General features: G+C 47.9%; 1 protein-coding gene across 1 annotated transcript in view; it reads left to right on the forward strand.

Moving 5' to 3' along the window:
• Positions 1–27,481, forward strand: part of Npas2 (neuronal PAS domain protein 2) — a 185,566-nt gene that overhangs the window by 89,533 nt on the left and 68,552 nt on the right. Inside the window, exons 3-4 of the mRNA XM_032900982.1 lie at positions 18,617–18,765; positions 23,829–23,920. Coding sequence (XP_032756873.1) covers positions 18,617–18,765; positions 23,829–23,920 — 241 coding nt within the window. The remainder of the gene's footprint in view (positions 1–18,616; positions 18,766–23,828; positions 23,921–27,481) is intronic.

The raw sequence follows: 27,481 nt of genomic DNA on the forward strand, positions 1-27,481 counted from the left end.
ATATTCTTTCTCTATTTTGTGCATTTGGTGTTTTGACTATTATGTGACGGGAGGAGTTTCTTTTCTGGTCCAATCTATGTGGAGTTTTGTAGGCTTCTTGTATGTTTATGGGCATCTCTTTCTTTAGGTTAGGGAAGTTTTCTTCTATGATTTTGTTGAAGATATGTACTGGTCCTTTGAGCTGGGAGTCTTCACTCTCTTCTATACCTATTATCCTTAGGTTTGATCTTCTCATTGAGTCCTGGATTTCCTGTATGTTTTGGACCAGTAGCTTTTTCCGCTTTACATTATCTTTGACAGTTGAGTCAATGATTTCTATGGAATCTTCTGCTCCTGAGATTCTCTCTTCCATCTCTTGTATTCTGTTGGTAAAGCTTGTATCTACAGCTCCTTGTCTCTTCTTTTGGTTTTCTATATCCAGGGTTGTTTCCATGTGTTCTTTCTTGATTGCTTCTATTTCCATTTTTAATTCCTTCCACTGTTTGATTGTGTTTTCCTGGAATTCTTTCAGGGATTTTTGTGTCTCCTCTCTATGGGCTTCTACTTGTTTATTTATGTTTTCCTGGAATTCTTTCAGGCATTTTTTCGATTCCTCTCTGTAGGCTTCTACTTGTTCTCTAAGGTAGTTCATCATGTCTTTCTTGAAGTTCTCCAGCATCATGGTCATATATGATTTTGAATCTAGATCTTGCTTTTCTGGTGTGTTTGGATATTCCATGTTTGTTTTGATGGGAGAATTGGGCTCCGATGGTGCCATGTAGTCTTGGTTTCTGTTGCTTGGGTTCCTGCGCTTGCCTCTCGCCATCAAATTATCTCTAGTGTTACTTTGTTCTGCTATTTCTGACAGTGGCTAAACTGTCCTATAGGCCTGTGTGTCAGGAGTGCTGTAGACCTGTTTTCCTCTCTTTCAGTCAGTTATGGGGACAGAGTGTTCTGCTTTCTGGCCTGTAGTTTTTCCTTTCTACAGGTTTTCAGCTGTTCTTGTGGACCTGTGCCTTGAGTTCACCAGGCAGGTCACTTGCAGCAGATAAGTTAGTCTTACCTGTGGTCCCGAGGCTCAAGTTCGGCTCGCTGGGTTCTGCCCACGGGCTCTCCATGATGGCAGCAACCAGGAAGATCTCCGCCTCTTCCGGGGGCCTCCGTGCACCAGGGTTCCAGATGGCCTCCGTGTTTTCCTCTGAATCAGTAATGTGTGCAGAGAGCAGTCTCTTCTGGTTTCGCAGGCGTGTCTGCCCTCTCTGAAGGTTTAGCTCTCCCTCCCACGGGATTTGGGTGCAGAGAACTGTTTATCCGGTCTGTTTCCTTCAGGTTCCGGGCGGTGTCTCAGGCAGGGCTCCTGCCTCACCTGGGCCCTCTCCCACGGGAGCCCAGAGGCCTTATACAGTTTCCTCTTGGGTCAGGGATGTGGGCAGGGGTGGGCAGTGTTGGTGGTCTCTTCTGCTCTGCAGCCTCAGGAGTGCCCACCTGACCAGGCGGTAAGGTATCTCTCCCACGGGTTCTGGGAGCAGAGAGCTGCTGCGGGCCGGGATCCGCGGGTGTGGGACTTCCGGTAAACACAGGACGTGCCTGGTCCTAGAGGGATTCTGCCTCTGTTGTCCCGATTCCACCAGGCAAGTCACTTGCAGCAGATAAGTTAGTCTTACCTGTGGTCCCAAGGCTCAAGTTTGCTCGCCGTAGAATGATATCTTAAACACAAGCTCGCACATACATGCAAGGGGGGAGGGAGGTGAGGGCACACACATGCACACAGGCACAAATACATTAAATATAAATTATCTAAATATGACACAGATTGTCATAGTGGGAGTTTTTTTTAGATTTATTTATTTCTAACTAGGTGTATGTGTCTGTGTCTGGTATGTGCACAGAGCGCAAGTGCTGGTGGAGGGCAGAGGCATCAGAGGCTCTGGTGCAGGAGTTACAGGCATTTGTGGGCTGCCTGAATACATGGACACTGGAGACCAAACTCGCTCTGCTACACCCATACACTCTCTGAACCACTGACCTATCTCTCCAGGTCCACTTCATCATCATCATCACCATCATCATCATCATCATCATCATCATCATCATGTTTTATATAGTCTTTAATAATTTCACACAATGTGTACACTTTTCCTCATATTCAGCCCCATTCCCCCAATTCTTCCTGCCCCTCCCCCATGTCCCCTTTCCTGCTTCATGTCCTCATGATATTTTTATAACCCATTGCATCCAGCTAATGATGCCCATATATGCATGTGTGCGGGTGCATCTTCTGGAGCATGGGTCAGCCTACCAGGGATCGTACTTGTCTTAGAGTTTCTATTGCTTCAGTGAAACACCATCTCCAAAGAGCAATTTGAGGAGGAAAGGGTTTTTTTTTTTTTTGGCTTACACTTCTATATAGCCGTCCATCATTGGAAGAAGTCAGGACAAGAACTCAAAACAGGGCAGGAACCTGAAGACTTGGAGGGCTACTGCTTACTGGCTTGCTCGGCCTGCTTTCTTAGGGAACTGGGAACCAACTGCCCAGGGAAGGCCCCGCCCACAATGGGCTGGGCTTCCGCCGTTGATCACTAACTTAATAAAATGCCCTACAGGCTTGCTTACAACCCCATTTTCTGGAAGCATTTCTTTATTGAGGTTCCTTCCTTCCTTCCAGATGACTTTAGCTTGTGTCGAGTTGACATAAAACTGCCCAGCACAATATCCCTAAAGAGCGCTAACTCTCTTTACCGAGCAGTCATCAACTATTAACAGCTCCTCGCCTAGGGTTTGCTGCTCCTGTGCCCCTCCCGCAATTGACACCAGCGAGTACTTGCGGCTGTGCTTCCTCTGGCTCTCCCAGCCTTCCTGCCTCCTCTTCTGCAATGTTTCCTGAGCCCTGACTCAAGGGCTGTGATACAGATGTTCCATCCATGCCTGATCACGCCCCCGACACTAATCCTCTGCACTTGGACCTGTTGTGGATCTTTATATTACGCGCCCACGGTGCAGAGACACGCTCTGAGGACAGACAGAAAGCTGCAGAAGTCTATGGCTGTAGAGATACGTATTTAGAAGACAGCTTGATGCAGTGTCCTTTTAGCAAAATCAAAGCAAAGAGGTCACCCCTGGAGACTGTGAGCTCCCCAGCTGGACTTCTGGTCAAATTTTCAGTACCAAGCATGAGTTTCCTCATAAGATAAGGAGGAGAGCAATTAAGGAGTGTTTGGTTACCCGGGTAATACTCAGGACCCTGCTGCACCCATAGGCATGTCTTGCTGGGTTGTTGTTACCGTGTAGCTCCCAGAGTTCACAACTCTGTAAGACGGTGGATAGCTTCTCTTCACTCCTGGTAGCATGAACTCTAATCACCAGGGATAAAGCTTCCAGGTCAGTACCAGCTTGATTTCTCCAAGTCCCATGTCCAAAGCATGTGACGTCTTCAGTAATTAGGTCTTACCATCAAGCAGAATGGGGAAAAAAAAAAAAACCCAACTACATGCTGTCACATGACACTTACTGCAAACCTGATCCTATAAGTAGGTTAGAAGTAAAATAGAAACTTATATATATGACACAGACAGTAATGTTAAAGAATTAGCAAAGGAATAGCAAAGTATATGTTAGCACACAAAATATCACCGGGGAGACACAGTGACAATACGTAGAGATAAAGAATCAGTTCACCAAGAAAAGACAACAATTCCGTTGTTGCTGTACAGTGTGTATCGATACACACTGAAAAGCAAGAGCCTCCAAGCCTATGCAGCACAAACTAAAGAACCTAACGGGAGGCTTCGCTGGGCTGTTCTCAGTCACGAGCCAGTGAGCTGAAAGGCAGTGGAGATGTCGAAGAGCTAAGCTGATTGACATTTCTAGAACACCCCACACAGCAGTATCGGAGCCCGATGTCTCAAGTACCTATTGAACATGTACCAAGAGAGACCAAATGTTGCTTCATAAAACAAGTGTAGAGAAATCCAAATGAAGCAAACTTAAATTAGAATCAGAAATTTTTTCAGGAAAGATAATCCCTAGAAAACAAACTTCCAAGGAACCCACGGATCAAAAAGGATGTTTTAAGGAGCATTGAAGACCCTGTTGACTGAATGAGATTGAAAATGCATTTCAGGGGCTGTGTGCTGTAGCTGCAGGAGTGCCCAGAGAGGACCCTGCAACATTGGATATCCGCATTAGAAAAAAGAGAACGTGGGAGCCACAGCCTAGCTCCCACCATGAAAGTGGGGCCTGGAAAGATGACCCATCCGTTAAGATGCTGCCATTGCAGAGGGAGGACCTAAGCTCAGTTCCCAGGACCCACATCAGCGTGCTCACGACTGCTCGTAACTCTAATCCGGGGGATCTTCTGACCACCTTGGGTGCTACACACACACACTCAAATTTATATTCAGACAGACAGGCACACACACGCGCGCACACACCCATTTTTATATAAAGAAAAGCAGACACGAGAGCTGGGAAGTGTCTCAGTTAGAAAAGTGCCTACTGTACAAACATGAGTTCAGATCCCTGACCCTAGCACCCATGGTACCCATCGCTAGGGGTCAGGGGCCAAAGTAGGTGGCTCCCTGCATCTCACTGGCCAACCAGCCTGTCTAAACCAATGAGCTCCCAGGTCATCGAGAGGCTTCCTCTCAAAAGATCAGGAGGAGGACAATTAAGGGAGATTCTTGGTGTTGATTTCTGCCCTGTGCACACAGAGAGCAGAGAGCAGGGGTGGGGAATAAAGGGGTGAGAAAGAGATAAGAAGAGAACTAGAAGAACAAAATAAAGTCATAGGATAAGCACAGCCGGCCATGACGGCTCATGCTTTCCATTGCAGCACTGGGAAGGATTAGGAAAACCGATTTCTGGGGGTTCAACCTGATCCCGTAGTGAGTTCTAGGCCTTCCAGGTCTATAGAGTAAGTCCTTATCATTAAAGGGAAGAAAAGCATAAATCCCCAAAGTTGAAAATAAAACAAATAAGCAAGAAGACAGAGAAGTTGGCTAAGCAGAGAGGAGATTTATTTTTCTAAAGACTCAAGCAACTTGGCACTGAGACTGAGACACGAATCGCCAGTAAACAAGAACACGAGCAGACACACCGCTACACAGCTTTTTGACATTAAAAAGGTCATAAGGAAGTTCTGTGGCCAACTGTGTCCGTGTACATTCAGATGAGATGGGGCAGTAATTTAATAACCACAAACCAGACTCTCACGGTTGATAAGGGACCCAGGAGAGATGGCTGGTACATTGATTTGAAGTTACAAATGGAAACTATAAAATCTCAGATCCAGATGGTTTAATTGATGAATTCTGAATTCTGCCACAGATCGGAGGAAGAAATCCCTCCCCCTGTGTGCGGTGTACTGCAGAAACGGAAAGAGGAGGAAACACGTTCCAGCTTATGAGGGCAGCATTACCCATTGAGCAGATGAGAAAATAAACCAGAGACCATGTCCTTTGTGAATTCAGACAGACATTCTTCAACTTAAAAAAAAAAAAAATGTGGTAGTGCACACCTTTAGTCCCAGCACGAGGGAAGCAGAGGCAGGTGGATCTCTGTGTTCAAGTCCAGCCTGGTCTACAGAGGGAGTTCCAGGATAGCCAGGGCTAGACAGAGAGACCCTGTCTCAACAAAGAAGGTAAATGTTGGTGAGCCAGCTGGGTGTGGTAGCGCGTACCTGTAACCTCAGCACTCAGGAGCTGAGGTAGGAGGATCATGTGTGTGTGAGACTGACCTGGACTGTATGATGAGACCTTGTCTCTCCAAAGACCACAAGTCAAACACAGCACTGGTAATTCTCCTCTCTCTGTCTCTGTCTCTGTCTGTCTCTGTCTCTCTCTGCCTCTCTGTCTGTCTCTGTTTCTGTGTGTGTATGTGTGTGTGTCCGGGTGTGGTAAAGTCACAATCAAGTATAATTTATCTAAGGAATGCAAGGCTGTTTAGTATTACAAATGACTGAGTACAATCTTTTGCCTTAATACACAGAAAACCCACATCATCATACAATTGATGTAATGAAATTGAACAATTTTTTCATGAAACATAGATCAATGTTTAACTCAAAATTAGACCATAAATTGAAATGGAAAACACATGAAACTCTAAGAAAAAGTTGTATGACCTTGAGTCCAGCACCAAAAGCACAAGCCAAAGGGAAGGGAAGGGAGGAGGGTGCAGGAGGAAGGCTGGGGAAGGGGGGAATGAGGGGGAGGGAGGAGAGGAGAGGAGAAGGGGAGGGAGGAGAGGAAGGGGAGGGGAGGGGAGGAGGGGAGAGGAGGAGAAGGGGGGGGAGGGGGGGGGGAGGGAGGGGAGGGGGGAGGGGAGGGGAGGGGAGGAGGGGGGGGGAGGGGGGGGGGGGAGAAGAGGAGAAGAGAGAGGAGGGAGAGAGAGGGGGTGAGGAGGGGGGGGAGGAGGGGGGAGAGGAGAGGAGAGGAGGGGAGGGGAGAGTAGAGGAGAGGAGAGGAGAGGAGAGGAGAGAGCTATGGCTTGGAACACTGGCAAATCCCATATTTTCCAAAGAACTTGTACCCAGAACATAACGTAGCAGCAAGGAGTAAGCAATGCAAATAAAAGGTGAACAGGACTAGGCCAGTGGGGTGGCTCTGTGGGTAAGGCTCCGCCCACAAGCCTCCCTGGGAACTACCTACAGATGGCAGGAAAGAATCCAGTCCACAGATTTGTCCTTTGATCTCCACAGGTGTGCTGGGACACACACACACACACACACACACACACACACACACACACAAGATAAATGTACCATATCATTATGCAGTATACTAATGCAAATCAGAACCCCGATAAAGCACAATGGTGCATTCTTAGGAGAGCTGGGAGCCCTAAATCCCTGGTGGAAGCAGAACCAATGTCTCGTCTGTACATCGCTGGTGGGAGGGAGCCACTTTGGAGAAGGGGTTGACAGTTGTTTATAAAGGTGAACACACACCTTCGCTAAGAGCCAACCCTCCTGCTCCTGCATTATTTACTTCAGAGAACTGAAAGTGTCACTTAAGAACTAGAAACAAGTTTTTGTGTCCACTCTGTAACCCATAATGACTTAGCCTGGAATCCCTCAGTGGGTAGAAAAACCAGCTGTGTTGTTCGTTCATACTGTAGAGAATTACTTGGCAACAAGAAGGACCAAGACAGGGACACAACTCCGATGACTCTGAAAGGCGTTGTGCCTGGCAGAAGGAGCCAAGTTAGTTCAAAGAAATAGCAGGCTGAGTTTGGAGAAATCACTCAGTGGCCATGAGTGCTTGCCGCTCTTCCAGAGGTCCCAAGTTCTGCTCCCTGGTCCTGCACTTGGGGGCTCCCAACTGCCTGTATAGCTCCGAAGGATCTGATACCCTCTCTGGCTTCTGAAGATATACACCTAAAGTTTAAATATTAATATCTTGATATTTGATCAAAACATAATTACATATCTCTCCCCTTCATCTCCATCCTCCCTCTCAAATTCACAGTCTTCTCTTCTTTAATTATTACACACACACACACACACACACACACACACACACACACACACATACACACTCTAAATACACATAAAGAAATACAACCGGCTGTGTCCGTTCACCGTTTCGTGTAGCCTATGATTTCAGGGATGGCTGTCTGATATTGGATAACCAACCAGGGAGCTCATCCCTGGGAAGACTGAATTTCAGTCTCTTGGGAGTTAGCTGCCAGTGGTTCTTCATCTAGCGGTGGCTCCATGGTATTTTCCCATCTGCACTGGCACATCAGCTGGTATTCCCATCGTCCCTGTCTCCTTTAGGACGCTGTGTTGTTGAATTTTACGAGTGCATTGTCGCGGGAAGGCACAAACTCACAGCAGACTCCCTGGTCCTCTGACTCTTAAAGCCATTATACCCCACTTCCCTGCATTGCTCTTAGCTTTACGTGTAGGCCGTGTTGTGTATGAAGCGATTTGCGTTGTGCGCCCCATGGTTAGTTCTCCCTTGTGTGTTGATCGGCTGAGTTTTTCTGAATGGTCTCCATCTGGTGTAAAGGGAAGCTTCTTTGATGAGGGATGGGAGCCACACTTACCTCTGGATATAGAGATAGATATTTAGAATGCAGATGGCTAGGTTTCTGGGCCATCCTAATCCCCCTCCTGTTGTAACAAGCTGCATGAAAATACTTACCATCTAAGATTATAGATGTCTGTCACCTTACAGTGGGATTACAGTCTGCAAAATCTGCTAAAGTAGGAATCCTGAAATGCCCGCAGCATGCCGGGCCGACAAAACATCTCAGCTTGGCCACCTAGGATATTCTAGGCCACCAGTTGCTTCCCGTCGTGGCCGACAGAACTGTGCCTCACAGCCATATCGTAACCTAGGATCTTGCCACCTGTCACCAGCTAAGAAAAGGTTGAAATCCAAAGTTCAAAGATCAGCTTCTAGGGAATGTGTGTCACCTTCACACCAGTGTAAGGGGAAGCCACGCCAGGCCATCGGACGTTGGAGACCCTCAGTGTAGTTGTGGGGAGCAGGACAGAGCTTGCCAGATTAAAGGTGTGGGGCGGATGAGAGAGTTTGGGGTCAAACTCTTCCATACTGAGCACGTGAAGAAATATACGAAAAAGGTATATTTCTAGATGTTACCTTCAAGACCAAAATTTTAAAAGAATTCTACCAACAGCATTAACCTTGCTGTGGTAATGTGAAAAACAAACAAACAGCCGTCATAGGCTTATATATTTGGATGCTTACTCACAAGAGAGTGGAACTCCTGAATGGGATTAGACGGATTAGGAAGGGTGGCCATGTTGGAGGAAGTGTGTCCCTGGACGTGGGCTTTGAGGTTTGTAAAAACTCTTACCTGGGTTTTCTAAGAGTTTCTCTCTTCCGGCCTGTGGATCAGGATGTGACTCTCAACTCCTGCTCTAGGACCACACTTGCCCCCCATGGTCCCCACCATGTTGATGATAGACAACCTCTGAAACTGTAAGCCAGCCCCAGTTAAATGCTTTCTTTTATAAGAGTTGTTGAGGTCATGGTGTCTCTTCCTAGCAACGGAACTGTGACTAGGACACTTAGGCAGAGGAGACTGGACAGAGAAAGACCCCTTCTTCTAGAAACCCCTGAAGCCTGAAAGCCCCACCACAGGTGCTAGGGCTGACACTAGAGAAAAATGGAGACACTGGTGTGGCCTTTGCAGAGGGCCTCTGCACTCCTCCTCTCCCTCCCACCGAGTTGAATTTCTCCTGCCTTTTCCTGGTCTTCTCACGGTGTCTACTTGCCTAACCCAGCACCTTGTCTCTGACTCGTCCAAATGTTCTGCCAAGATGGCTGGATCTTCATTTTACGGCTTGGAGGATTCCCAAAACTAGTTATACACGTGGAAATAGCAGCACAAGGGACAGAATCAAGTTTGGTCTGGCTGGGCCGCTAAAGCGTTTCCTAAGCCCTCTGGTCTGGACACTGAGTGAGCCTAAGTTGGAACCACAGATTCCTCCTGCCCTTTTGCAGGAGTGCCGGGATCCCAGTCCTCAGCTCATCTCACTGCCTTATCTGGAGTGTGGACAGGTCCTCCTTCTAAGCCTTGGCCAGCAGTTTGGCACAGCTCTGGCAGATGGGGCAGATTCTGGTGCCCTACCTCGTATGACTTCAAGTATTCTTCAAAACACACACACACACACACACACACACACACAATATGGGGAAAACTCGAGTTAGGAATGTTGTAAGCAGTGATAAGGAAGCTAGAGCACAGTGTTCATAATGCCTGAGGCGGTGGTATCGGGTGGTGGTATCAGGTGGTGGAATCGGGCTCCTGTGGAGATGTTAGTCGGAGATGTGGAGCTACAACAATGCTGGCACACCATGGAGTCTTCTTCCTTCGCCCCTCCTCTGCCTCTCAGGCCTCTGGCACTCCGGAAGTGCCTTTATCAACCAAACATCATCCATCACTGGTTTCTTCCACCCAGTGGTTGTGGACATGTCATTAGACTTTATTTTCTATGGTACCATATATTCCCACCACCTGCATGGCTATGACAAGGTCTGTATACCACTCCCTGGTCACAGCCACCCTTTGTCTTTTGGAGCTCTCTTAACTCTGCATCCTCTTCCCCTGAAGGCCCTTGGAGTTGAAGAGTATAAACAGTGATGGTCTGCACTAAAGGAGTGGGCCAGGGTACAGACTTGACAGAAGGATTTTTAGGTTGGGAGTGGGGTACCTCAGGTGGCTGGAACTGAAGGTGCTGGCCTCTAGTTGGGGCATCAGGGCAGAAGGTTTGGGGACCCAGCTAGGAGCCTTTATTGGTTGTTGTGAGAGCTCGTGTAGAATGGATTCTTCTCAGAACATTCTTGGTCACTGCCAGTAGAAGGGTGGGCAGGTCTCCACATGAGTTCTTCAGTGGGAGGTCTGATGGCCACTTCAAAAGGTTATGAGCTTGGGAGGGGATAACACAGTCTTCAGCACCTCCTGCTGCTGGTGAATTTTCTTGTGCTGCCTACCCTTTGAGTCCTTTGGAATGTCTCCACGGGGAGTCCTCTCTTCCTGCTCAGGGGCCTCACACTCCTCCTGCTCCCGATCACGGTTCCTAGAGCAAACCCAGGTGCCAAGGTGAACTTTTCCTACAGAACTAAGCTGGAAGGTGAGGGTCATCGCCTCAGACACAAATCACGAGCAGCGGTCAGGGTCTCCGTAACCCTCTGGTATTTGCAATACAGCTCGACGGATGGACACTGCTTCATTCCGCTTAGCAGAGAAGTAGCCAGACTCATCCCAGAACCTGATGACCCCATCCCATAATGCACCAGGCGCTACCCCATTGCCTGAAGCAGGTCCCCAATTCTCCTTGGCAATCAGCAAAAGCCTCCTTATGCTGTGATGCTCTGAGGCCAGATGGGACACATCAGAGACCTCAACAACCTGCCCTGGGCTATGGTGCTTTCCAGCTGTGCGCTCTCTTTCTTGCACACCTTGAAGTGGCTACAGTTGTGGTAAACACGCCTTCTAGGTCCCCAAAACAGAATCAGTTTCTCGGGCTCTTTTAGGGCAAACCACTCGGCTCCCTTGATTCTTCTCTTCATATCGGTTTTTCTGCACAGGCTAACAGCTATATCCTGAACCTGGCCCAGCATCAGCCTGGAATTCTGGGTGAGGTCTCCCACACACACAAACTTCTACTGCCCAGGTGGGCACCTCGTGGCCTTTTCTTCAGTAATATGTGATAATAGTTACATCGCTTTCTTCCATTCCTAGCTGTCTTGGTCTTGAGATGGTCTAGTCAAGGGGAGCCTCCCTGGTCTTTACCTTATAACCGTGGGTAAGTTTGATGTCTGCTGATTCCTATCAGGCCTGGCAATCGGCACAGGAGTGCTAGTCTGACTTTGTGCCCTCTGTAAAGGTATTGGCCATCTGGACATCTTTTGGATTGGAGGTTCCGTTCTGTATCACCCATAAGCTTGAGACTAAAAACAGTCAACAGTGCTCTCTAGAACAGAAATCTTTCGTCTATCAGCCAACCCCGTATTATAGCCACACCACTTGCAGCTCTGGAACCCCTAGATTCTCTATCTGCGGGATCAAACGCTAATCACTGCTATTTTCATGAAGCCTCATTACTTCTTCCTCAATGTGTGAGGCAGACTGTTTAAAGATGAACTTTGCCTCAGTGGCTAACTCAGGGCAACTCAGTGGCTAACTCAGAACTCAGGTTCCTGTGTCTGAACATTCCAGGTAGGCCACGGGGCCGACTTCATCAATACCTTCTTCTTCATGGCTGATCCCAGTTTAATAGGAAGGGGCTGGGTATGGTGTTTCCCTTCTTGGTGAAGACTGCAAAATCCTTCCCAATACACATCAAACCTGAACTTAAATCCATTCCTGTACTGCACAAGCTGGGTAGACACGGGTGTACATTTGCCTGGGTTCCCAGACTGGATCACACTGGCAACAACCCGGACATATCCCTTCTCCACTAAGTATAAATCCTCCTTGGAGTCACAAGTGAAGACTATCTTTTCGCCTCTTCCTCATTACATGGTGGGGTGATACTATTTCCTGTTTCTAAGTGCTAAGGTCTGGAGAACCCTTGTCTCTCTCATGTCAGAAGCATAAGAGGACCCTTTAGGAGCAGTCTCTGTGCATTTTGGCTTTTACAACAAAATGTCTGGCAGAAGAGTCTTTAAAAAAAAAAAAAAAAAAAAAAAAGGGTCCTTTGGCTTCTGAACCCTGAATTCCGAGAGCATGATGGTAACACATCAGCTTCCGGTGAGGACTTCATGGTGAGTGAGTGAGTTCACATGATAGACAGGAAGAGAGGGAGGGAGAGCAGAGGAGAGAGAGAACCATGATGAGAGAGACACACAGAACAAGGGTAAATTAAGAAAACAAACTTGCGTCATAACAACCGACTAATCCACTCCCACAAGGCATTAGTTTTAATCTTTTCCCAGGGTGGCAGACTAATACTCTCTCATTCGTCCCCACTTTCTAAGAGTGCCACCACCTCTCCTAAGGCCTAACCATCTCTCCACAGGCTTCATACTGTCATACTGAGGCTCTTGTCACTAAGTGTTCTCAATCCAGGGCTCGGGATGAGCGAAGCATTCATTGCCTCACTCCTCCGGCTCATTGTCAGGACCCAGCAGTTCTGAAGGGACCTTGAGTCTCTGACTAGGAACAGCCCCCTTGCTATTTGTGCCTACACTTCCATGTCCAAGCCTGACTGACGCCCAGGGCAGGGAAAGGAGAACACAGAAACGCTGGTTGAACAGCAACTCCAATTGACTGCGGCCATGGAAAGACTACCCCTTGAGGAGACAGGGCTGGAGTCCCACTCAGCTCTTGGTGTTCTACGATGTCCCGTCTCAAAGGGAATCAGAGACTTGTGAGGTGCTGTTTCCTGAGGGTGTGTGTTTCATTCCTGTGGTATAATTGAAAATCAAGCCATCAGCATTAGTCACTCTCGACTCTAGGCTCCTGGAATACTGGGCATGTGACGTCTTAGAAGACGATCCACATGATATGGGAGAGCTACAGCAAAGGGCAGAAGTGATGCCTAAGCCAGCCTGCATTGCCCCTGTGCTGCTGTGTGAGGGTGATAAGTTGCACAGTTTCTCTTTGGTTCTTTATCTGGAAAATGAATAAGAATGGTACCTACCTCACAGGACCATAGCAAGGGTGAAAACCACGTGGCCGCCCCCACTTATTGGCAGAAATAGGTTCCGAGAAATGAATTATATGGTGATTTCTGTCTCTGACTAAACCATACAAACTCAGATGACATGTCCTACTGCACACCCAATGTTGTGGTGAGTGTGTGTGTGTGTCTGTCTGTCTGTGCATCTGTTTGTCTATGTAACTGTCTGTATATATCTGTGTGTATATGTGTGTCTGTGTGTCTATGTCTGTATGTGTATCTGTATGTGTGTGTGTGCATGTGTGTCTGTGTATATGTTTGTGTGTATATTTCTATGTGTATGTATATGCATGTGTCTGTGTCTGTGTCTGTGTGTTTGTGTGTATGTGTGTCATATTCTATTACCCTTAGAATTACAATAAACAAAACAACATGGGGTTGAATCAAGCACAAGAGAAAACAATATCACCAAGAAACAGTGTGAAGCTATTACTCCTGATGTAACGTGCACTGCTTTCGCCAACGCACTTTCAGAAGTAGGGGTGTGTGCCTCTATGGTCATGTAAAATGCAGTGAACACACAAACCAGTGTCATCACCAGTTATGGTTTTCACCAATATTATTTCCCACATGTAGTTGTATGTTCTGTGCTTGGAGATGACTGGGTGCACAGCAGGTGTGTAAACACCAATGTCATCATAATCATATAATTGAACCATGATGTAAGATCAAAAGGCAACTGCAATGTTCCTGCTCTATTGAGCTCTTCCATGCCCGCTGTTGCATGTGTCTGTTGTTAATGGAAACATCATGCAGCATGCAACTGTGTGTAAGGAAGTACCCCGCAGATGAGCATAGGCAGCCATACTCAAAATCCCCAAGATGTCCAATGATGGGCATTTCACAAAAGGTATCCAGGGACCTGCATTCAAAATTCAAAGATGGTGGTTCCTAAGGGTGTGTGTTAATACAGAGACATTTGCTGTGTCCTCCTATCTGCTGTCTCTGGATCCCTCTCACCCTCCCTCAGTACCTCAGTAAGGTGACACAATTGTTTATAAAGGCAGAACTGAATAGACGCCCTCCTAAAGCAGACACACGAGTGGCATACAGCATACAGAAAGATGCTCAGTGTCACCGGTCACCAGGAAAAGGCAAACACAAGCCACAACCAAATTATACAACCGTGATAGAAGCTTGACACTCCCAAGTGTTGGTAAAGACGGTGGCAAGTGGGACTCTCATCTGTTCCTGGTGAGATGGAAAACAGCCGGAGCCAACTTCACCTGGCAATATGGTGGTGTCTCAGTGAATGTGTCTGTCAAATAACTCAGCAGCTCTGTGCCCCTGCATTTGCCCAAGAGAATGAATCCTAGTCTTGTATATGGATGATCAGAGTGTATTGTTTAGACTCTGTTGTTTCTGCTACATTGGGAAGGTGGGGCTAGGGGACATGTGCGCATGCATGCGTGTTTCCTGGCTTGGGTGCGTGCGTGCGTGCGTGCATGCGTGCGTTCCTCGTGGAGGCCCGAGGTTGATATCAGGTGCCTTCTCTGTGCCCTATTCTGAGACAGGATGAGACAGGATCTCTCACTTGAATCGAAAGCTGGTCAATAGGCTACCCCAGCTTGCTCCAGGGATCCCCCAACTCCATCCCCTGAGTTTGAGATTACAGAGAGGGAGCGTCATGCTGTCCAAGGTTTATGTGGGTGCTGGAGGTCCAACCCCACACTTGCATAGCAAGTTCTTTACCTACTAAACCATCTATTCGTATATGTTGATTTGCTTGCTTTGTCTGTCTGTCCTTCTGTTCATCCATCTGTCTGTCTGCCTGAGGTTATTTTGTTTTGGTGTTTTGAGATTGTTTCTTGCTCTGAAACCCAGGCTGACCTGAAACTCATCTAGCTGAGTCTCCTGAGTGCTGGCATTACAGGTGCACAGTGCTAATGTACAGCCTGGACAGTGTTCTTTGATTATTATTTTATTATTATTATTGTGTGATGGTTTGTATCTGCTTGGTCCAGGGAGTGGCACTATTAGAAGGTGTGTCCTTGTTGGAGTGGGTGTGTCCTTGTTGGAGTGGGTGTGTCCTTGTTGGAGTGGGTGTGTCCTTGTTGGAGTAGGTGTGGCCTTGTTGGAGTGGGTGAGTCACTGTGGGTGTGGGCTTTCAGACCCTCCTCCTAGCTGCCTGGAAGTCAGTCTTCTGCTAGCAGCCATCAGATGAAGATGTAGAACTCTCAGCTCCTCCTGCACCATGCCTGCCTGGATGCTGCCATGTTCCTGCCTTGGTGATACTGGACTGAACCTCTGTACCTGTAAGCCAGCCCCAATTGAATGTTGAGAGATGCCTTGGTCACAGTGTCTGTTCACAGCAGTAAAACCATGAGACAAGTTGTGTGTATTATTACAACATATGTGAGTCTGCACATGCATGGAGGTCGGAGGAGAACTTGTGCAAGTCAGCTCTCCACTCCCTCATTGGGTCTCAGGGATCAAACTTGGGTCACCAGGAGTAACCGCAGGTGTCTACTCACCGAGCCACCTCTATACTCCCAATTCATAGATCAGCAAAACTGTAGATATCCTAAATGTGACATATCTATAAGACGGAATACCCATGAGCAGGTTGAACTGTCAGTCTGCGCCTCGATGTGGTGAAGTCTCAAAGCTGTGCTAAATGGCGGTCCAAGGCTCTCTACCATTCCATTTACAGGAATTCGAGAAAACGCCAAACTAAGAGGCTGCGTTTGGGAGAAGACAAAAACAGGAGGCTTGGGGAAAATCCTCCAAGACAAGCCCTTGCCTCTCACATGTTGGTGGCAGACAACAATTACAAAACTTCACCAAACAGCATACTTTTAAATGCATGTATTTCATGGCATGCAAATGATGCCTTTTAAAGTCCCAGAGGCCAAGCGTCCCGGTGTCATTCGACCTGTTGTTCCGGATTCTTAGCATGAGCAGTGCTCGTTACTGGAAACAAGGTCATCCCAGGCTCTTGGCTTCCTCTTGCCTCGGAGCTGCAGATCCAGCTGACATTGACCGATTCCCAGCGTGCACCACGATGCATCCCAGGCGGAGGCCAACAGAAACAAGCTTGTGTTCCCGACGCTAATGATAAAGCCTCTATCGGATCCTTCGCCGGGCCACGTCCGCCGCCATCACACCCAGTGAAGACAAGAACAGAGCGATAACGAGTTATCAGCTCGCCAATAATTTATAACGGCAAACTGGGACAAGGGCAGAGCCTTTTTTTGGCTGAGGAGGTTACAGGTCGCTCTTTAAAATCTGGGCTAAAAATGATTTATAACACAGAGCAGCCAGGCAGAGAGTGGGAGAGGTTCCTTTTTTTTCCCCCTATCTCATGCGTTTGAACACTGGGGCCTTTTACCCTGAGCTAGCAATGAAGAACCCCCGCATCTCACCACGCCTGCCACTGGTCTGTGACAAGAAGGGTGGCCTGGTCAGAAATGAGACCTTTCCTGGAATCCCTTAATCCCAAAACCCAAGAACAGGCGAGAAGGAGGGAGGCTTCAGAAGGACAAAAAGTCCCTTAGAAAAGCCAGGGAGATTTTGCGGTTGAGGTGAGCTTCGGAGAATCTCTAAGATATGGTCAGGAAACAGCCCAACTGGAGACAGAACCGGGGTAGCCAGACTATAAGTGGGTGTTGAGGTGATGTGGACGCTTGAAGCGAACAGAACAACTACAGCTGGGGTAGTGTCTACTTGGGGTGTGCTCTTATGCTTATGTGAGGGGCTCTTTAGGGGAACGTTGGCAACCAGTGTGGTTGAATGCTTGCCCCAAGAGAGGTGAGCCACTGTCCACCAGAGACTTCTGTCTTGACCACACATTGACCAATAGCCTAGACACCATGACTCCTCAGGTGCTGGGGTACGTGGACCCGCAGGCAGACCATGTGTATGTGGTTTCTGTTCCCATCAGTGAGTTGGCTCTCTGTAAAAAGTTCATCGTGAGTGTGCTTGGGAAGGGTGGGACAGCTTTCCTGGCCATGGATCACCTCAGAGTAGGTTGCCAGGAGTTTCCAATTCTTTTTTTATGTGTGTGGCTATTTTTCACATGTATCTCTGTGCACTGCTTATGTCCCTGGTACCCACAGGGCCAGGAGACCGTATCAGATCTCCTGGGACTAGAGTTACAAGCGGTTGTGAGTTGCTGTGTGGGTGCTGGGAATCAAAACTGGGCCTGCAGGAAGATGAGCCGGTGCCCTGAACTGCTGAGCCATCTCTCTAGTGATACAGGGGATTGCTGATGAAGGAGTGTCATCCGGGATCAGACTCCATAGTTCGGTGGCTTCCTGAGAATTTGGGGAGCGGCTGTATCACGTATTCCTTATTGCTCTTGTCAGGGTAGCACCAAAGCCCAGATCTCCTGTTGTAATTCCTTCAAAGTCTGGGGATCCTCAGAGGCTCCACCTGAGCAGCCTCGCTTCCATTTCCTCTACAGACAGCCAGTGTAGGTTGTCCTTGGGAGAGCAGGCTTCACAGAATACGTGAGTGGGAGGTATAAAGGTTGCCCATGCAGTCCCTGTCCCACATACACACAGATCTCCTTGCTGTGCACGTCCCCGCTAAGTGGAACACCCGTTACAGTTGATGAGACTCCTTGGCGTGTCATGATCTCCTCCGGTTTATATTATGGTTCCCTCTTGGTGCCGCATGTTCTATGTGTTTGGCAGAGGCATGTGGCATGCTCCTGCCATGGTGGACCCAGGCACAGGGATGTCACTGCCCTCAACGCTCTCTGTGCAGTGCCCACGGCAAGCCATGGTGGCTTTACTGCTTCGGTAGCTTCTCCTTTTCCACAATGTCACATAGCTGAGGGGAGAGGGGTACCTGGCCAGTTTCTTCGACTTGGCGATGTGCCCTCTGAGTTTCTCCTGTGTTGTGCTGAATTGTGAGAGATCTGTTTTCCGTGCTCACAGCTGCTTGACAAATAGGATGGCAGCTGTCACATGTCGCTCTACATCTGCATGGCTCACAGTCTGTGCTGAGACACCATCACCGCTCTCACAGGATGATGGTTCTTGGGGCAAGGGCCAGGATGTATGCATGAGAGAGTGCTACAGCCAGGAACCCCCCACCACACCTCATGGGCGGCATAAGGCTAGATGCTCTGGGCTGGAGGAGAAAGAATTGGAGGAGCCTCCCCAGGGGCTCTAAGAACAAATCTAGGTAAACAGCGTGCAATGTTCTCCTCAGAGCCTAAAGCTCTACAAGGTTGGAGAGGCAGTGTCTGGCAATGGCGCTAAGCTGTGTAAGGTTTTGTATGTGAGTCAGACCTTGCTTATTATTAATGCTGTCTGTCTTTGTGGCCAACCGTCTAGCAAAACATGTTTCTCGCCCCATTACTCAGCTTTGAAATGTGGCCAGCGTTACCTCCACAAGAGACCTCTTTTGATCTGGTGCTCTCCGGAGACCGCACCCCAGAACACACTCGAGAGAGAAGCCACCTCTGCGGCGTGACAAAGCCTACGGGAGGTGGGATGTTCTAGTTACCTGTGCCTTGTGTATTTCCAGAGCCTCTCGAAACAAGTCTGAGAAGAAGCGTCGGGACCAGTTCAATGTTCTCATCAAAGAGCTCAGCTCCATGCTCCCAGGCAACACTCGGAAACTGGACAAAACAACTGTGCTGGAGAAGGTCATCGGGTTTCTGCAGAAACACAATGGTAAAGGCTGCGCTCCTGCTGTCTCCATCCCACCCTTCCCTTCCCTTCCACGGGTGATGAGTTTATCAGGCAGGCAGTCCCCGTGAGCCTGTCATCAGCAAGGACACCCACAACCCTCATGGGCTCTCCTCCAGAGGCTCTGGACCTGCCCAAAAAGCCCTACATCTAGCAGGCTGGGGAGAAGACAGTCATACCCCAAAATGCTTAATCAGTCTGAGGGGCACCTGGAGAGCCCGCAGCCTGCACAGGTGGCCCGCAGCCTGCATGGATGGCACCCGCCACAGGTTTGTCTTTGTCATACATCCCTGGAACCCATCCAGGACCTCCCCCTTTCTGTCTTTCCCCAAATGTGACATCTGTTCTGACTGCACACTTGAAGCTGTGTCCCTCCTTGGGGATCTTAGTCAGTTGGAATCATGCAGTTCATTCATGGTCCTCCTCCCCCGCCACTGGCAGATACTGTCCTGTCACTCGATGACGTTACCCTATGACAGCATTCAGGACCGCCTGTCTCCCTCAGACTGTCCTCTCTCCGGTGTTTTTACCCCCTATGTGCAGTCGTGCACCTACAATGCCAATCACTTTGAACAGTATCCAAGAGCAAAATTGGCAAAAATAAATAAATAATGAAAAAGCCAGAGAACTGTTGAAAGCAGGGATCCTTTTTTTTTTCCACCTTAACTATGACATCAAACAGAATGAAATCAGGAGAGTCCAAATCACTGAGGGCATAATTATAGCTCTGAGAATCCTCAAAGATGGCTTTTTCTCTGGACATGGTCCTGGACAAGATGGCATCATGGCAGAGGGCTTTACGGGGAGCTGAGAAAGGGTCCTTATATTTTACATGTTTTTACGTGTTATTCTCTCCCTATTCCATTGAGGACTGGGTGACGAGCTGTCTTCTATCTTGCAGATGCTATGAGAGAGGGTAAAGAATGTGTTGATTGCTTCTGTTAAGAGCCGGGGAGAGGACCACACAAGCAGAGTTGCACTAGACATCACCCTGATAATTTAATCGGAGTGCTTCTATTTCCTAAGTAACTTTTTTTTTTAAGCCAAGTGAAATAGCAGGTTGGTTTGATTGCCAAGATATTTTGTGCAAATCACTCAAACTAGGTCAGTGCCACAGAAGCAGGACAGCTGTTAAATAGGACAGCTGAGATCAAGTTCATCGGCGTGACATTTATGCTACTCTCTGTCCACCGAGGAGTTATCTGGCCCAGGAAGGCCTGATCTGCAGCTGCAGCAGCACCGCTTCCTGACACCAGGAGCGCCTCTCTGGCCTCGCCTTTTCCCAAGCAGAGGCCCGCCTCCCTCTACATGCAGTCAGAGTATCTGCAGACTCACACAGGTCTCTGAGAACCCATATTTGGAAGAAAGGGTAAAGCTGCACAGTGAGTTTCATGCAGAAATAGGGTGCTCGCACCAAATTATGGCTTAGAGGGATAAAACCAATTCAGCCACTTCACATGTCTCCCAAGTAAGGTGAATCCACAAGCACAGGTCACAGAAGGAATGGTGAGTTTCTCTCTGCATTCATGCAGGGTTCCCAGAAAGCTACCCTTCCCTTCCATGTCCTAGACTTCACAACAGCACCTTACTTCTGAGAAAGACTCTGGTCTTACTCAGGCGTAGAAGAAGCATGAGAGGTTAATTGACCTGAATCAGACAGCCAGGAAGACACGGACTTTAAACCCAGCAGCCTGTCTCGAGTGCTGATCTTAAGTGGCCTTCTACCAGTCTCTGTAAGGTGTAATGCCTGGGGGTGCTCCTGGACAATCATCTGTCATGACTGCACTGTAGCTCTGAGTTAGTGTATCCACTCAGATCATCGCTTCTCAGCCTTGACTGTCCAGGAGAAACCACCTAAGGAGCTGGAATTAAACCCACTCCACAGATGGATAGAGCAGAATCTTTGGGAGTGGCTCCCCCAAAGTGTGTGGGAGCCTCCTTATGCCACCTCAAAATCGAGTCCTAATTTGTCAGGGTATGCACTCGTGCATGTGCGCATATGTGTGCAGGCATGCAAGTGTATGTGTATGTGTGTGCATCATGTCCAGGCCAGAGAACAATCTCAGGTCTCATTATTCAGAGTCTTTGCAACTCGTTTGCAGAGTCCCTCACTGGCCTGGAACCTGTCAAGTAGCTAGGCAGGCTGACCAAACAAGTCCTGAGGATGGATCTAGGCCTGGCTCCCCAGTGCTGGAATCACAAACATACACACTGCCATGCCCATGAGAGAGAGAGAGAGAGAGAGAGAGAGAGAGAGAGAGAGAGAGAGAGAGAGAGTGTGTGTGTGTGAGAGAGAGAGAGAGAGAGAGAGAGAGAGAGAGAGAGAGAGATGGATGGATGTGAGTATATGTGAGTGTGTTGGTGGTCTGTGTTTGTGTGATATGTATGTATGTATGTGTGTGAGATGTGTGTGAGTGTATATGTGGTCTGTGTGTGTATTGTGGTATATGTGTGTATGTGTGTATGTGTGTGTGTTGCAGTGTGCGTGTGTGTATGTGTGTATGTGTGTGTGTTGCAGTATGTGTATGTGTGTGTTGCGGGTGTGTGTGTGTGTGTGTGTGTGTGTGTGTGTGTTTGTGTGTGTGAAACTCTGGTGCTTGTGCTTGTAAGGCAATCACTGGGTAGAGTTTCTCTTGCTGTGATGAAATGCCATCACATAAAGCAAGTTGGGCAAGAAAGGTTTTACACTTACACAACATTGTTCATCACGGAAGGAAGTCAGGACAGGAACTCAAGCAGGGCAGGAACCTGGAGGCAGGAGCTGATGCAGAGGCCATGGGGGCGTGCTGCTTACTGGCTTGCTCTCTGTGGCTTGCTTGCTCCTCGTGGCTCGCTCAGCCTGCTTTCTAAGAACCCAGGGATGGGGCAACCACAGTGCTCTGATCCTTCCTTATCAGTCACTCAGGGAACCTCAGTTCAGAAAACACCTCCATGAGATCTGACTGTAGGGCATTTTCTTAACTAGTGATTGACAGGTGGTGGCCAGCCCATTGTGGGTGGAGTCATCCCTAGGCTGGTGGTCCTGCATTCTATAAGAAAGAAGGCTGAGTAAGCCATGAGGAGCAAACCAGTAAGCAGCACTCCTCCATGGCCTCCGCCTCCAGGTTCTTGCCCTGCTTGAGTTCCTGTCCTGACTTCCTTCAGTGATGAACAGTGATATGGAAGTGTAAGCAGAATTAACCCTTTCCTCCCCGGCTTGCTTTTTAGTGATGGTGTTAGCCCTAACTGTCTTAGCCCTAAGACAGTTAAAATAAATGTTGGACAGCGCAGTTTTGTCTAATAATAACAGCAACATGTTCTTTCAGACTCTTCCCCTGAGGGACACACATGATAAGGGGAGGAGTCAAGGTCTAGTCTCAAGCATAAATTGGCACTTCACATCCTCTTTCTTCACATGTAACCTCTGAATCCATTCAGACTCATTCAAATAGAGGGTTCACTCTCTTTCTCTGCCCTCTCCATGAGAGACATTGCCAAAATCATGGGCATAGGGCTTGGAGTGTTGCTTACTGGCAATGAGTGCCCGGCATGTGTGGGGTCCTGGGTCCAAAGCTTAGCACTGAAAATAAAGGATGCTGGGAAGAAAGCCCTGAAGACTGTCCCAAGTACAATGGGCAGGTTCTCTGCCAGAAGGATCAACTTTCTTCGGGAAGTTGTTCAATGGATTTAGTTTTAACCTAAGGTATAAATAGGTATATTCTTAAATTTTTCTTAACATGGGTGGGGGAAATGTTAGTTTAAGATAGAGGATAAGGGATGGGATAGAGAGATAGCTCAGTGGTTAAGAGCACTGACTGCTCTTCCAGAGGTCCTGAGTTCAAATCCCAGCAACGACATGGTGGCTCACAACCATCTGTGATGGGATCTGATGCCCTCCTCTGGTGTGTCTGAATACAACTACAGTGAACTCACATACATAAGTAAATTCTTGAAAAGAGATAGAGGATAAATAAGAAAAAAACATATGCTATCACGTTTACAGTGTCTATGGTAACAGTGAGGTAATTTTAATAATAAAACAAGATTTCTAAGTGCAGAAAGGATATTTAAAGAGTCCCTCACGATTGTCAAACATGAGCGATACCTTAATGTCATGATCGCAAAAGAGAGCAGGTAAACTATAGACTAATAATGACAACCATCAAAGTTTTAAGAAAAGTAAATTCAGGTCTCAAAGGTAACTCAGGGGGCTCAGGGTGTAGTGGTAGGGTAGTCCAGCACCACCCTAATGCAGCGAGACCTGCACCGCACAGAGGCACCATTTTAAGGGATAATGATGAGCATCTCCGTAGCAGTTGTTGCTCAGGAATGATGGAGAGGGTGGGGATTGAACTCCCTGGGAAATGAACCGGTGGACCTGTTTACTGTAAGCCTAAGGTATGTCTGGAATGTTATTGTTGTTTGGAAGTGCTTTGAATAGAACCCTGGAGGACACATAAAAGCAGGAAGCTCACACTCTACCTGTGAGCTCCACCTTCAGCCCTTGAAACTATGAGAATCCCAGATTCCACTTTGCTTCAACCACACACAGCTTGAGAAGATACTACCAGGTCAGCCTTTGTCCCTTCCCTTGAGGGTGCAGCTGCCTCGAGGTAGCTTTGCTGCTAGACCTAGGTACTCTCTTTGTGGATCGTCTCTTCTCCACGGCCTCCTTAGAGGCTGTGACAGCATCAAAAATGTTGCTCAACCTATCATATCCACAGTCCTTGGAGTTTGGAAATTGAGGAGAACCTGTCCCTTGCTTTCTGTTTGTTTGGTTTTTTTTTAAGATTTATTCATTTTATGTATATGAGTACATTGTCACTATCTTCAGACACACCAGAAGAGGGCACCAGATCTCATTACAGATGGTTGTGAGCCACCATGTGGTTGCTGGGAATTGAACTCAGGACCTCTGGAAGAGCAGACAGTGATCTTGACTGCTGAGCCATCTCTCCAGCCCCCCTTGCTTTCTTTAACTAAAGATTTACACAAAATAATTCCAGAATGCCTGGAATATGAAGCCTCATGCACACTTCTCTTCTGTTTCTGGTTTGTTTTTATTTTAGAAGTCTCAGCACAAACAGAAATCTGTGACATCCAGCAGGACTGGAAGCCTTCATTCCTCAGTAACGAAGAATTCACCCAGCTGATGTTGGAGGTAAAGCACACTTCTTCAAGTTAGCCTAATAAGGCTGGGGTAGAGTGGGGGACGGATTGTCTGGGCATGTGCAGAGCGCACACAGCGCCCTGGGTTCCAATCCCCAGCCCCACATGAAACCAGTCATGGTGGGCTCACTCCTGTAATCCTGGTACTCCAGAGGCTGAGGCTGAAGAACCAGAAGGTCAAGGCCCTGCTCTGCCACACAGCAAGTTTAAGACCAGTGTAGGAGGCACGGGGCCTTTCTGAAAACAGCAGCAGCAGCAGCAGCAGCAACAGCAGCAGCAGCAGCAGCAGCAATCAAAAACAAAGAACAAAATGAGGAAACAGCTCAGTCAGTAAAGCGCTTGTGTCACAGGCATGAAGGCTTGATGTAGTCCCCAGAACCCACATTTTTAAGAATGCACGCATGGTGACACACATCCACAAGTCCAGCGCTTGAGGGGAGAGACAGGCAGATCTGTGGCTGCCTAGCCTTCCAGCCTCATCTATGTGGTAAGCCCCGGGACAAAAGAGAAACCCTGTCTCAAACCAAAAATCAAAGTGAATGGCTTCACACACATGCACGTGTGATCATGCACATGCACATATACTTACGTGCACAAGTGCTCATGCACTCACATGTGCACGTACATACACACACACGTGAACATTCACTCACATATGAACATGTATGTACTCACATTCATGTACTCATCTGTGAAGACACACACACGCACTGCAGCAGGCATATGCAATCACATACACAGATGTTCACATATTTTCACCCACACGTGTACTTAATAGGTTAAAGAGTTTAGCAAGAGTTAGCAAGTTAGAAATTAAAACGTAGCTGCGTGTTCCTGTTAGCTCTCGTGCCCAAAGGAAGCGGCTGCTCATGGCCCTGGAAGTAAGTCTCAGAACAGATGCTGGCCCGTGGTTCTCTCTGCCTGCTATCGTTTATGCTTTGACTACTGAGCTGGGCTACCTAAGCCAGAGTTCCTGAGCTGGAAGTGGTGGAGTGCTATCTGTTCCCTCAGTGACTGTAGGACAGGTCCCATCTTTGGCCTCCCAACAAAGGGCATAGAAAAATGAACCAGGGGTAAGTGACGGAAGTAGCCAGAGGGGAGGCAGGGAATAGAAGAGCGTCATGGACAGAAGCCCCTCTTTAGAATACAGAGGTTGCAGTTTTCTCCCTCGTGGACTCACATTTGGAAACAGATCTTTGAAAACTATACTCTAAGCCTGAGCTCACCATACATGAACGTTATGCGGGTGTCAGCCACAGTGACCTGGGCCTCCCACCCAACCATGCCCTTTTTCTGTGCTAAGATGGCGTGTTCCTTTCCCCCGAGGACTGAGTTGGGGGCTGGGGGAAGGAAGGCTGCTAATGAGCTAATACCCTCCATCAGTGCCCTTGGAACGTTTCCATATGGGTGAACGTCCTCAGGACAGGCCAAATCTCTACAAAGCCCTAGCAGGTATGCCAAATCCAGACTTGGGGAGTTTACTGCAGGAGCATGCCTAAGGCCATGAGGACTGACCGCTCCTATGTGACTTGACAGAGAACTGAGACAGAAAAGGCCCACAAAGGGAAGCTCGGCAGGACCGGGAACGGCTGGCTCCCAGCTGAGGCTTCAGAGAGTGGCTTCCTAGGATAAGTCTTTCTATAGCTCATCTGTGTACCTACATAAGACTGATGTAAACTTCAATCTCCATAGATTAACTATGCAGAAGACAGAAAGTACTGGAATAAGAAAATGCCAGAATAAAGATGTCTAAATATTATGAAACATAAATGCATTAATGAACATTTGCAGCAGATGAAAGCTACTTAACTCTACATGGGAACTATATTTAAAGAAAATACAGAACTTTCTGCAGAAGCAGTGTATTTTAAGTACGTTAAATTTAAAGCGGCTTATGAAATATAATGTTAATTTGTTGTATCATTATGCTGCCTTACAGGCATCAATTCGTCTTTTTAACTCCAATGGGGAAGGAGTTAAAAACATAGAACCCTCTGGAACCAGCCACTTTTTAAGAGCCTGCTAGCACAACCTTTTTTGCTTTATCCAGCAAGTTTCAAAGCACCTAAAGAATTTCACAGAATAAGGTTTCTATGAAGTTTTTAAAATGTTGATAAATTTATGTCTGGAAGAAAGGACTAGCAATCAGAACTATATTAAAAACCCTATGAAGTTAATCTCCATGGTACTGTCCTTGAAGAGGAGAGGGGGTAAGACAAAACACACAGCTTGGGTCTGGAACCCTCCTTCCATCCAGCCCTGGTCCATATCCACGGAAGGCAGCTCTAAGCTGGAGGGCTGCCAACTAGGGCTTGGCTCTGGCTCTGCTGAGCTTGTCTCCCAACCTGTTGCCCTTCAGTAGACACAGACTGGGGGCTGAGTCAGCAGGTCCTTCTCCTTTCTCCCCTCTGGTGATCCAAGCCCCACAATGTGGCCCCTCAGACGACTCACGAGTTTTCACAGAGCAACTTATTCCTAGTGTTTGTTCCATCCCTATTCTGCATCCGCCTCTTTCAGAGAGCGTGCCTGTGATGGTTTCTAATTGTTCCACCCAGGGAGCCGCACTATTGGGAGGTGTGGCCTTGTTGGAGGGGGTGTGGCCTTTGTTGGAGAGGGTGTGGCCTTGCTAAAGGGGTGTGGCCTTCTTGGAGGAGGTGTGGCCTTGTTGGAGGAAGTGTCTCACTGTGGGCATGGGCTTTAAGACCCTCCTCCAGTAGCTGTCTGGAAACCAGTCTTCCAATAGCTGCCTTCAAAACGTGATGTAGAACTCTCAGTTCCTCAGGCACCATTGCCTGCCTGGACGCTGCCATGCCTCACCTTGATGATAATAGACTGAATCTTTAAACCTGTAAGCCAGCCCCAATTAAATGTCCTTTATATGGCTTGCCTTGGTCATGGTGTCTGTTCACAGCAGTAAAACCCTAACTAAGACAATGCCCTTCCAGGATTCATGTCTTTGTAGCCAGAAGAGTCCTTCCATTTCAATGAAGACACAGGCTGGCTGGGAAGCTCTGTGCCCCAGAGAATCGCTAGTGACTCTGAACATGAACCCCCTCTTCTTCTACCATTGGTCAAAGGGGCACAAAACCGGACTTCAGGACTAACACTGTTGTGAAGAATAAAAGAAGAAAGGTGACCAAGAGGAAGACCGACCAAAGCTCTTGGAGAAATGACTCAGAAAGAAGGAAACTTTCTTTGTTTAAAAAGATATATCTTGGGGTTGGGGATTTAGCTCAGTGGTAGAGTACTTGCCTAGCAAGCGCAAGGCCCTGGGTTCGGTCCCCAGCTCCAAAAAGAAAAAAAAAAAGATATAACTCTTTTATTTTTATGTGTCCACGTGTTTTTGCCTGCATGTATGTCTAGGCATCACATGGGTGACTGGTGCCTATAGGTGTCAGAAAAGGACACTGGATACCTTAGAACTGGAGTGACAGACAGTTGTAAGCCACTGTCTGGGTACTGGGAACCAAACCCAGGTTCTCTGCAGAAACAAGTGCTTGAACCTGGTAAGCTATCTCCCCAGCCCCTGAGAGAGAGAGAGAGCTCTTGCTGC

This window comes from Rattus rattus, chromosome 4 (assembly GCF_011064425.1).
Source record: "Rattus rattus isolate New Zealand chromosome 4, Rrattus_CSIRO_v1, whole genome shotgun sequence".
Classification (NCBI taxonomy): domain Eukaryota; kingdom Metazoa; phylum Chordata; class Mammalia; order Rodentia; family Muridae; genus Rattus; species Rattus rattus.